Raw genomic sequence first — 12195 nt, 5'->3', positions numbered from 1 at the left:
ACGGCAGTAGAATGTCAAATACTTGTGGGGAATTTTCATATTAGGTTTTTTTAAAAACTTAAGTAGGTTTTCTAAAACAGCAAAAAATATAATAGTTCTAGCCAGGACTTTATTATGGCATCTAAAAATTAAAACATTATATATTTTATTTTCTTAATAAAAACAGTTGTAATAAAAGTTCTAACTTAATAAATTATAAGGGAATAATGTGTAATGTCAAATATAAAATAAAACTGAATCACACATAAAACGGTTTTGTAAGCGAAACCAAGACATTTGTTTGTTCATTTATACGTATTCTATGGATCAATAACAAACTACTTTCCCGTATCAGCTGTGACGCGAAATGTATGGAGTGTTCGTTTGGTGACTTGTTTACCAGAGGAGGTAACATGTAAAACAGGCACACTTTGGAACTTCCGTGGTTTTGAGGTACACGAATGAGGTATTCATGGTGAAACTCGCAAGGTTGCCGTCACACCGGCAGGTTCGACAAGTGACCGAGCTTCGCAGGCTGCGAACATGAGCTGCAAGCGGTCGCGCAAGATGCTGACCAGGTTCCACCCGCAGCACGGCGGCAACATCAAGCTGTTCGACGACGGTACCGTGGCGTACCGCCGCAACAGCTTCGCGGACGCGCTCACCTTCAGCGAGAAGCCGCTGCTGCCGGGGGAGATCTTCCTGCTGGAGATCGAGAAGAACGAGCGCGGCTGGAGCGGCCACATGCGCCTGGGACTCACCCTGCTGGACCCGGGCGCCGGCTGCCTGCCGCAGTACGCGCTGCCCGACCTCACCAACATGGGCCGCTCGTGGATCTTCGCCATCACCAAGTCGCACAACAACACGTACGAGTACTCGCCGGGCGTGAAGGGGGCGGGGCCGGGGGCGGCGCTGTGGGCGGACGACGAGGCGGCGGTGCGCACGTCCCGGGGGGCAGTGCCCCGCAGCCTGCTGCGCCCCGCCCCCCTGGCCCCCGGCGAGGAGATCCTGCCCACCGACGTGGGCAGTCGCATCGGCGTGGTGTACTTCCCGGCGCGCGGCGGCGGGGACCTGGCCGAGATGCACTTCATCATCAACGGTGTGGACCAGGGGCCCTGCACCAAGGAGATCCCGTACTGCGAGGGCCCGCTTCACGCGGTGGTGGACGTGTACGGCACCACCAAGCAAGTGCGCATAGTGCAGCTCTACGGAGGTAACCCTCGCTCGGTGCACTACAATAGTGTAACATTTGGTTATGTTAGGTCAGCCACATTCATCACAGTTGTAACTGTAATACTCGGAAATCACGGCTTTTAAGAATGGAAAGAAAAATATTTGATAATAATATGGTTTTCGCAAACTACACGCATCCCTGAATTTACTGCAAAGGGATTGTTTCGTAATTCCTACTGGTTTGCTGAAAAATTAAATATATTTTATATCTTGCATTTCAATACCTGTGCTTTTACGCTGCTGGCGCCATTCGTTTTTAACTGCAAAAAAATAGGAATGTAGGTTTTCCGTATACTTGAGACGTTCTTAAATTAACCCTGCAAGGGAAGTTTCTTAATTCCTACTGTATTGTTAAAAAAAAAAGCTCACATTACAATACCAGTGTATTCACGCTACTATCGCCGGCATTCATTGTTTACCCATATGGCTTTTTATATATATATTTTTTTTTAGAACTTTGGTCAATGTAGATGGTATAATGAAATTGGTTTACTTAATGAGTGAATTGCAATTATTGTAAGGAATTTTTAATGCTTATATTTCATGTTTGTTATTTTATTAGAATAAGTAATTGTATTACGAAGTGTTTGTTTTGTTACATTGCATTTAAAGTACGTACTGTTTTGAGTCACGTAATGAGCGAGTCTAATGGGAGGCAACAAATTAGAATATTGAATTGTTAACGTTCATTTTCTGTGAGGAACACATGCTGTGCACTGAAGTATTTACAGTCTTTCCAGGTATTCTTTGATTACAGCCGTCGTTTATTCTGTGTTTTATACGGCTGGTGTCCCTGGATCTTGGGCTTGATCCTGTGGTACACGATGCTTGCTTTTTTAGTTCAGTTCATCTGGAGATCCTGCACATGAAAGAAATTGCGATATAAGAAAGAATTATGATTGTAGGTAGAAAAAAAATCATTTTTATTCAACTTACAAACTTAATTCTTTGTTATATGACAATATTTTTTTTAAGTACAGAATCTTTTGATGTACTGAACTAAAACAGCAAGCATCGTGTACCAAGACAACAGGTTCATGCCATTACGATCAAGACTTCAGATTCCAGGGATAAACTTCAATACATGTAATGGAAAAATTAGTGTATTTTTTATCCCCCATAGTTGGCCACAGTTGTGCTAAACAAAACGATACACGATTGCGAATCAACAATGAATGGCGACGGCAGTGTGAAACCATAGGTATTGTAATGTAAGTTTTAAACTGTTATTTTACATGAACCAGTAGGAGTTAAGAAACCATCCCTTCAAGGTAAATTTAGGGACGTGTGTCGTGTGTGAATACCATTTTTTTCCAAATTTTTTCATTCCATTCAAAAAAGTCACTGTATCCAAGTATTAATGTTTAAACTAACCTTACAACTATTCACACAATTGAACAGTATTTTTAATGCTGCTAACCTAACCCCAATGTGATGATTGCACATTATTTCTAATGTTGCTAACCTAACCACTCAATTAACTGTTAACTACTGGTAAATTATTTAAAATCTAGTAACCTCCTCCTACAGAATAATTGATAAACATGTGAAGAAGTAAGCAAATGCAGTTTGGTTTTTTAGCCAATGCAACACATATGGCACAGCTGACTTGGCCTACCAACCTAACCGGGCTGGGCCAATCACAGGTGCTTGCTGTTAACCTACAATGTAGACCGAATAATAGGTAAAGAGAGTGAACCTCCGACATTGGAGAATTCATTCTTCACATTCGCAAGCTTATTCCGCAAATCAAACCCTTCGTCGTAGTGTAGACGTTATGATTATGTACTGATAAATAAGTGGCCAAATAAACATATTGGGAATATTTTTAAATGTAATGTAAAATTTGAACCTTTGTGTAAATTTGGTTCCAGTTCCGACGCTACAGAGTGTCTGCAGAGAGGCCATTCTCCAGCACATTACGAAGACTTCGGTGTCTGCTCTGCCGCTGCCGAAGGTCCTCAAGGAATACCTGATGTACCAGTCCTAGTGCAGCGGTCGCGTCCCGGGGGCCGTGCTTGAGCCATATCGTCTGGGGTGAGGCCAGGAAGCGGAGGCTTTCGCAGCACGTTGCTCGTCTCGCTGCAGCCTGTGTCGACCAATCACGGCTCACCCACAGTTAGAACACCGGGTCCTGTCGGCTGCGGCAAGACGTGCCCAAATGTTTTGTTGCTAGGATTTTTGTAGGGGCAAGCGTTCAATCCAAGAGCCGATAACTGTAAACTCCTACGTAGTGGAAGTCGGGAAAACATTTTTGTGTTCAAGCCAGCCCTGTACTTGGATTTATTTAATTTATGTAATTATAATTTCAGATGAAATGTTAGATTAAAGTTGGTTGGCTATAAATGTACATTATGTGTCTTCTCTCTTCACATCATAATTGATATCATCACGATTGCTTGCATCCAAGCGTCAGTCACATGAAATCAAGTTGTCAAAATCAAGAATCAGACGCCAAAATAGTACTCTTACGAATATTTAAAAAAAAAAAAAAAAACTATTTCAGAGGAGCTACCAATTTGAGGTAGATTTTGAAGAAATACTACCTATTGTGGCCGTTACCATGATGCGACTTCGGGGAAAATTTTATATAGATTTTCGTTTCATGGTCCATAGACCTCAAAACCATCATTTCACATTTTTTTGGTCAAAATAACTGCTGTAATTTTTTACAAATAACTTCCAAACTGATACATAAAATATAAACATGAAAAATTTCAGTTGAGTTTGTTAATGGGTAATATCCGACCAAAGAGGTAGAAATTGGAAAAGTTTTCTAAAAACAGAAAGATTGCTTTAACTCCCATAATATGATGAATATCACATCCATTTGAATGTATAATAACTCTTAGGAGAACATAATACCAAAAACGTTGTCTAAAAACATTTTTGATACAACCAGCTATAACTGCAGCGGGTGTAAAAAAAAACAAGGGTTGGAAGACAAAAAAAAACATTATTCTGTTCATAGGCACACCAACGAATTTGTTAAAAGTTTTGTAAATCTTACAATTTTTATCTAAAACGTTTCTACCACACAATTTTTGATAAGTCAAATCATTGTTGCAAGAGGTTGGGAAAAAAAAGGTGGTAGAAATTTAAAAAACAAAATTATATGATCTGTACCTTGTGCACTATTAAATCCATTCCTTTTTATTTTAAAACCTAAAAATATTATCTACAACTTTCATCTGAAATTATTTTTTATATGAGCAACTATTAGCGCAAGGGGTGGAAAATAACAGTGGTTAAAAGACAAAAAAATGCATAACTCCCTTAATATGCACACTATTAAATCTGTTCAAATTGTTTCTAAACTTTTATCTTAAATTTTGTATGAAACAATTTTTTATACAACTATAACTGCAAGAGGTGGAAAAAACAAGGGTTGGAAGCCAAAAAGATTTCATATCTCCCTTAGTAAGGACACAATCGAATCCGTTCAAATTGTAAATCTTACAATTTTTATCTCAAACTTTTGTCTGAAACTATTTTTGATAATACAAACCATTATTGTTAGGGGCTGAAAAATCCTGCGGTTGGAATAAGAAAATAAATAAAACTTTCCTACCATGTACACTATCGAATCCATTCTTAATTTAGTTTAACTTTCTCAATATTGTCTAAAACTATTGTTAAAATAAATTTTTATTTAACCATCCATTACTGCAAATGGATGGAAATAAAAAGTTGTTTTTTTTTTTAAGTAAAATATAATCATTACTTTTCTTTATAGTTATACTATCAAATCCATTATAATTTATTGTATGAATCCTAAACTTCATCTAAAACTTTGGTGGCTGAAACAATTTTTGCTGAAACAATTTATTACCTTAAAAACAGGGATTGATATTTAAAAAAAAAATTCATATCACTCTCAGTATCAAATTAGTTCAAATTTATTTTAAACCATCTTGAACCTTGGCGCAAAGCAAATTTTTATACGACCACGTTATTAGTGGAAGTGATAAAAAATAGTGTTTGAAGGTCAAAAAAATTAATTATTACATTAGTTAGCATATAATACAAAAATCATTCTAAGCTCTTCAATGCTAGATACATTGAGTTAAAAATATTCATAAAATTTTTGCTGCCTGGAAAATGAGCAAATATTTAACATTGGAGAGTATAAATATGTTATTACATTAAGTTCTTAAAATGTTCCGGAAATTTATAGAAGTTTACAAAAATTTTCTAGAATGAATAGGTACTTTAAAATCTACCTACGCCTATAGGCTGTGCCGAAAGGGATTTTTTGAATTTGTATTTTGTACACCAGGTCGTATGAACACTTGTAAAACTGTGTGCACTAAAAAACAAAGGAATTGGCTGAGCTGTGTAACCATTTAAAAAGTAGCAGATAAGCCCAGGAGAGTTAATAAAGTAAACAGTCAAAGGCTCAATCGTTGGTGGTGATATAACTTCTCAAATACCTGGGTTTTATGAACCGACTACAACAAGTTGGAACTAATGCTTAATTTCTTTACCCTCGGCAAGAGTAGTTACGCATTTGAGCAAGCCAATGTGACCACAACAATAAACAACTTGCTTGTGGCCAGTTAGCTGACATTCAAAGGTTGGCATCCTTTCAACAACGTGTTTCCACATGACTTGTTAATTTAGCACTTCCGTGTGCCATATGAAAGGTTTTCTGTTGATGCAGACCGAGCTTATAGTCTGTGGAATTTATAAACAAACAATACAGTGAAAACTCTTATGTACACTTTCCTAGGTACTATGTAACAATGTTGGAAAATACGGGAAAGTTGTATACGGGCATTATTTTAGACAAAAATAAGTGGGATGAAAAGCAGAAAAACATAAATTTGAAGAGTGCCACACACTCATTGCCAAAATCCAGGTCTAGAGTTTAAGCCAGTTACAGCTGCATACATGTAATTCTGTACTCAGCTTTGAGTGTGCATGTAGGGAACTCAAAATTTGTACAATTTAACTGGCAACAAATAAAATAATTTTAGTTATTTTATTTATTAAGAATTATCTTTTTATTTTTTGAGAATTAAGTTGTACTAAAGTACATAAAAAAAATTAAAGTAATAGCTTCACATATTGAAAAGTAAATGATGGATGATGTAAGCAAGCACACATACGTCTAATGATTTGTTGAGGTGCACATTTAAGAAAATGTTGCTTGATAATGTTCCAAAATACAACCGTCATAAATTTAAGCATTTAGATGAGCATCCGTTTTTAAATTACCAGCCAAGGTTGTCGTAAAGAAATTTTAAAAATAAAAATTTACAAAACATGATTTATAAACAAAATTATACAAGTGAAAATATTACGTAGCACATGTACAAATTAGTAAACTAATTGTGGGAAACTTATTTCAAGCCCATTTACATTTAGTTTTCAAAGGTCCTTTTTTTTTTTAAAAAAAAAAGGGGGGGGGGGGGGCAATACATAAAGTATTAAATACTTTCTGGAAAAATTTCAAGGAAAGGGGGTAAATGCTTAAAACTATGTGTCTGAAATATTTAATATTAATTACATATATATACATAATGGACAGTGCTATAAATATGAATTGAAAAAACACCAAAATATGTTGAAGTACTAAAGATAAATTATGCTGGATTATGTAAGAGTACTTTGGCTGTATTGTTGAGATCTTTTTCTAAAAAAAAATTGGAGAAGGAGGCTGCAGTCTTAACAGTGTTCTATCGTGGTGCCGAGAAAAGGCGGGCAGTTCGCCAATACAGCTCAGACACTCAACAACTACTTCAGTATCGCGATCCTTACACTCGTAATGTGCTGTGTTGAGGTCCCCAACTTGACCTGCGTGAGGCCTCTAACGTTCTAGCCTAGATGGCACGAGGGGGGTTTTCCCTGGGTGCTCCACGGAGTGCTGGCATCGTCTCGGGGCGAGATCATCGTGCGGACATTTTACTGCGGCCGTTGCAACCATCAGAATTTGGTTGGTATCTTACTGCTATCTATCCGAGAGATTCAGAATCAAGTTCTGTTTTGTGCAAATTCAACTTCGTGATTTTTTTTTATCACAGCAGAAAAATTATTTTGAAAATGTATGAAACACAATTATTTTTAAACTTCATATGTTATGTCTGAGATAATTGTTTTCGTATCACTGCCCAATAAAAATGTAGTGCCAGCACCTGTCATTAAATGTCTAACACAGCTGTGTCAGGTGGTATTCCACGGCCCTGCATCCGAGTGAATAATTCACGTGTTCCATTAGCTGGCTCAAATTTGAAGAGTACACACATGTTTGAGAATCCAAATTGTTATGGAAATACATCAGTCAGGAGCTGATAAGAACTCATATTGGCAGTAACCACAGTGACCACGTAGCTGTTACGTTTGCCACGTAACCATTTTCAAGGTTTCTTAAATAATTAAATTGTCTGGCTGCATGTTGTATGAAAAGATTTACAAATGTTGTTATGTATTCTGTTTTGTTAACATTTAAGATATGTTCTCTCTTTATGAGTTGTTAAATGATAATGTTATTGCACATTTCTTGATTTGAATGTTTTTTACAGCTTGTTCAGTTGTTTACGATTTTTAACTCTTATATAATTTTTTAAGTAACAAAAATTGTGATATATGTATTTTGTATATAAATATAACTGTCTTGAATTTTGAAAGGCAATTTTGATGTAATCGAATAACATGTGCACGTAAAATGTTGAGGATTGTAATTACAGATATAGTGGCTTCTAGTCAAACCACAGTGTAATGTGTAATTATAATTTTGCCAATAAAGAATATTGTTTCCTCTCTTCAAAATGAAAAATGTCATTATTTTAATCAAGTTAAAGGCTTTTATTTTTTTTTTAATAAAAAAAGTGGAAAAAATTATTTTGAAGTATTATGCACCAGATACATGACTTGCAGGGTTTATAAAGTGATTCAGCCATGTGTTAACGCTAATACAGAAGCTGAACAAACATTAGTTGGTCATGGCTCATTGTTTATTAAACCAGATACTGAAGTCCATCCACTTTCCCCATCACCACGAGCAGTTTACATGGCTGCGTGCCTGGCTGTGCATCGAGTAGAGACGAGATTTTATTTATGGTTTCATTTTTAGTCCAATTCAGTTTTTAAAACTGAATTTCTTGGTGTTATTTTTATATATTTCTTTTTTTTATATACTTATTCCACTAAAATGTCTAATGTGGACAGGCTGTATTTTTACGACAAATTAATTTGTATTACAATAAAATAATTTGTAATAAGTTTGTTTAAAACAGATACATTTAGAAATATGAAAATTAATTGGAGAGCATTTTTAGATTGCAAGTGATACAATAAGAGCTGCTTAAAAAAAAATTAATATTTCTTGAATTTGAAATATTAAAAAATTACTTTTCTTTGTGATTTTAATTAAGTTTTAGTTAAATTATGCCTAATTTCATGATTTATTATGCATTTTGGAGTTGTACAGTATATTACATGCTTTTTCGTTGTTTAATTTTGGTCTTTTTGCATCTTCCCATAATATAATCTTGACCATAGCCAACGAGGCACTTGGTGCATGCAACTTTCGCATTCCTGAGGCTGGGCAGGTACGTTCCTCGCACAAGACTGACTGCTCCCTTGAAATGAGCCTGCCTGAAACGAGACATTCAAAGATATTCGGAGGTGCTGACCGGTCAGACGCCGAGCTGCCAGACACGCGCGCTCAGGAAGCCGTTGTTTTCTCAGCGCACGTCCTCCGGGAGGGCGTACTCCGCGAGGGGGGCGAAGTGGCCCGGGGTCCCCCACCAGCGGCGCGCGGGCAGACTCCTCGTCGTAGAGCACGCAGTCCCGAGCCCCCGCGCCGAGGTCACCGCCCACCAGGTCCGCCGTCACCACGTCGAGGCGGGCGTTCAGCAGCCACTGCACTCGGGCAGAACCCGACTCTCAGACCGCCAGTGAAGTGACGGAGCAAAGAGAGACGCAGATAAAGACACCGGGCTTGCACTCTGGAGGATCAGAGTTCAAACTATGGTCCAGCCGTCCCAGACAAAACCCCTCATGGGGATGCTACAGGCCGACACTTCACTGGCCACAAGACGTAGAGCCTCTACATAACTAACAATAAGAACTAATGGAATGGCAGACGGGTGTCACCACGTCCACGTGCCGGCGCGCACACTTCACCTGGGTCGATGTCGTTGGCGGTGGCACGGCTCGCTCCAGACAGCACGGCCGCGATGGCACACGCCCCACTCTGCTGCCCACATCCAGGACCCTGGCACCCCGCACCACGCCCGGGTGGGCCAGCACGTATCTGCGGCAGAGGGAGGCTTCGACCATGGCCTAGTCTGAGGACTCGCACTTGACAGCGGAGCTCCCGTCGCCTGGAGCAGGCTCGGAGGGTCGCCTAGTCCTGTGAAGAGCTGACACAGCTCCGGTACTAGCCTGGGGAGCTAGGAGGGGGTGTCAGGCCTGCACACCGGACCAGGGGTCCCAGAATGAAGTGGTGGATCGGGCTATAAGGGCTAAGGTCACAGCCAACTGTCTGGTCAGCTGAGCGAGCTAGGGGGCCGAGGTGGTGATAATGGGTAGCCTCAGCCTCTAGTCATAGCCAACTCTCTTAACAGCTTCCCTGATTCGCGTCTACGCCGTGTCCGTACCCACGCCCCAGGAGGGACCCAGGGCGGCAGGGCCTGACGGCTAAGAGCGCTGGTTGGGGGGGAAACCCTTGGATGGTCCAATAAATTATGTCCCACGGGTCAAATCCAGCCCATGACATTGGCTTCATACGACCCTTCTGAAAGAAATATTATTATACATGCTACTATCGTGTACTAGACATTTTGTTTGCATACATAGAATAAGTTGTCAGCAGACTGTTATTAACCATAATCATCAATATATGGCACTACTTCTTGGATTCAAAACTTAAGTCTTAAATTTTTTTAATACTAATGTTAAAATAATATATGTATATATATATTTTTGTTTTTGTTTGTTTTACATGATTCTCCACCAACTGTATTTATTGTCCATTTTACAGAATAACATGACATTAAAACTATGTTGAAAGAAATTTAATATTAATTCACATTGTCCAACCCTCAGACTAAGTTACCAAAATGATATCAGGCCCTCAAGAAGCGTGGAGTAGGCCGTCACTGGCATGGAGTACACAACTATGACAGCATTCGCAGGCAGTGATTGACTTTTAAGATAAGAGACCTCCAACAACTAAGTACCCGCTCAGTGACAAAATTGAAACCATGGCAGGGTTTGGAATTGTTCCGTGCAACTGGCAGCAATGCTGGCCGCCGGGCCAGTAGAAAGACCAGAAGTGGTCCGGGAAGGGTGTGATGCTGGTGGGAGCGGTCCACAGCCGGCAGGACGGCGTGATCAGGCGCAAGGCTATCTCCGGAGTCAGGTGGTCGCGGCTGACCTCTGTGTGCTCCAGGATCAGTCCCGCTGGCGCCTCTGTCGCATCTGTCGCAGCCCGACGCTCCCAGCTTCTCGAGGCCCCGTGACCTGCGCACATTGCTGATTGGCATGACACATTCCCCTTATAGAACTGAACCTGCTGGCAATCAACCCCAGATGGCAGCGGTAAGAGGCAAAGTGTTTAAAAACTTTGCTGCTACAGTAGCATTAAAATTTTGTAACTTGCAGGTTCTCATTCTCAAGGAACGAGGGTCATTCAAATATAAACCAGAATTTGGGTCATTTGACTCTAGTAGTGCAGTGAGTGGGAAATCGGTTGCGGAATAATGGAGAGGGGATAGGCTTATGTCCATCATGGCAGTATTGCTATGATAGTACCAGCGTCAATTGTGCAAACGCGTTATTTTTTGTTTTGTCGTCAACGAAGATGTGAAATAGAGTGAAATTTTGAAGACTCCAAGCACAGTCAGGTGGTGCTATGAGCAAAACCCAATTGTTTTATTGGGCCCAGATGTTTTGAAATGGTTGTGATAAAGTGGAATATCAAAGCCATAAACAGCGTCCGGCGACCAGCTTCAATGAAAACAATATCCAGACAGTGTGTTAGCTTGTGGAAGGTCTGCTGAAGGAGGCATTATGAGGGGAAAGATTTGAAGACAACGTTGCAGTTGAACAGTACATCTTATTTTCTTCATTAAGGGATCAAAAAGCTTCCTATTCGATGGAGAAAATGAATTTCTGTTGAAGAAAAATATGTACCTATAGAAATAAGGCATTTCAGAATTTATTTCCATTCTTTCAGAAGAGTACATACTCAAGAAAATTGACCAATCCTTTGGTTTGGAAAGGTGAGCTCACAAATTCAAGTCATAACTGGGTGTAAATGTTCAAGCCCAAAACCCTCAGAGTGTGAGCGCGAGTTGTTTGTGATCACAGACAGTGTGCCCTACCAATTACCAGTTATTTAAGCAGGGTAAATGAAGTATAAATACTAAGTTTCAATCCTGCTGCTGTTTGGCACAACTATAGTGGCAAGTAGTCACCCCTCTTTCCTCTTACCCTCCTCTGATCTATACCTACCACATTCCTTGCTTGCATACTAATATTAACTATTCCACTCCCCAATCGTTATCATGAATGACGAGAATTTAGGTCTTTGGTATTGGTATACGAAAAGCCCCGACTCTCCAAAGCTTCGAGTAATATCCCAAGCCAAATCATAAACATTTCACTTGAATCTATATTATTTGGACGCTGCTATCAGCATGAAAAAATAATAAAATTAAAACTCATTCCAAAGAAAATAATACCTAACCTCGAAGCACGTAATTGCTTGCATACTTCTCAACGAAAGATCTTAAGTGGTTTATTATAAAAATCAAGATACATAATATAAGATTAACATAGGTTTTAACATGAACTTTAATTTCATAATAATTTTAATCATTCTGGATCTGGATATCTTGATATGGATGACGGTCATAGATATGCCTGTAAAGTTCCTAATTCCTATCCTTCGCCTTGGCGTGGCTCGTACGCTTAGTGAAGCTCGCGGCCTGCAAACTAAAAGCGCTAGAAGTTGGGGGACCCACGATTAAC

General features: G+C 39.4%; 2 protein-coding genes across 9 annotated transcripts; one reads left to right on the top strand and one right to left on the bottom strand.

Moving 5' to 3' along the window:
- The first annotated feature begins 309 nt into the window (after window positions 1–309).
- On the top strand, window positions 310–7990 carry LOC134540204 (neuralized-like protein 2). Its single transcript, XM_063382781.1, has 2 exons — window positions 310–1192; window positions 3087–7990. Exons 1-2 carry the CDS (start codon window positions 523–525, stop codon window positions 3200–3202), a joined length of 786 nt encoding a protein of 261 aa, XP_063238851.1. The 5' UTR covers window positions 310–522; the 3' UTR covers window positions 3203–7990.
- A 609-nt stretch (window positions 7991–8599) lies between these two features.
- Window positions 8600–12091, bottom strand: LOC134540205 (uncharacterized). Of its 8 annotated transcripts, none has more exons than XR_010076424.1 (3): window positions 11907–12091; window positions 9343–9472; window positions 8600–9078 (listed from the first exon to the last, which is right to left on the bottom strand). XR_010076424.1 is itself a non-coding variant. In XM_063382782.1 (3 exons), exons 2-3 carry the CDS (start codon window positions 9496–9498, stop codon window positions 8668–8670), a joined length of 567 nt encoding a protein of 188 aa, XP_063238852.1. In that variant the 5' UTR covers window positions 9499–10683; window positions 11912–12091; the 3' UTR covers window positions 8600–8667. The 8 variants fall into 8 exon arrangements, 6 of the variants coding, with proteins under 6 accessions (XP_063238852.1, XP_063238855.1, XP_063238856.1 ...); XR_010076425.1 differs by having other exon boundaries at window positions 11912–12091; XM_063382782.1 differs by having other exon boundaries at window positions 9343–10683; window positions 11912–12091.
- Between the last annotated feature and the right edge of the window lie 104 nt (window positions 12092–12195).

This window comes from Bacillus rossius, chromosome 16 (assembly GCF_032445375.1).
Source record: "Bacillus rossius redtenbacheri isolate Brsri chromosome 16, Brsri_v3, whole genome shotgun sequence".
Lineage (NCBI taxonomy): Eukaryota > Metazoa > Arthropoda > Insecta > Phasmatodea > Bacillidae > Bacillus > Bacillus rossius.
Note: the sequence above shows the minus strand (reverse complement) of the source record. Positions and strands in the feature narration are given on the sequence as shown.

Bases quoted from the DNA above. Each gene is read 5' to 3' on its own strand.
- LOC134540204 (XM_063382781.1), top strand. From the start codon at position 523: ATGAGCTGCAAGCGGTCGCGCAAGATGCTGACCAGGTTCCACCCGCAG. The intron at 1,193-3,086 runs GTAACCCTCGCT...ATTTGGTTCCAG, and splicing joins CATAGTGCAGCTCTACGGAG to TTCCGACGCTACAGAGTGTC.
- LOC134540205 (XM_063382783.1), bottom strand. From the start codon at position 9,498: ATGGTCGAAGCCTCCCTCTGCCGCAGATACGTGCTGGCCCACCCGGGC. The intron at 9,079-9,342 runs GTGAAGTGTGCG...GCCCGAGTGCAG, and splicing joins CGCCAACGACATCGACCCAG to TGGCTGCTGAACGCCCGCCT.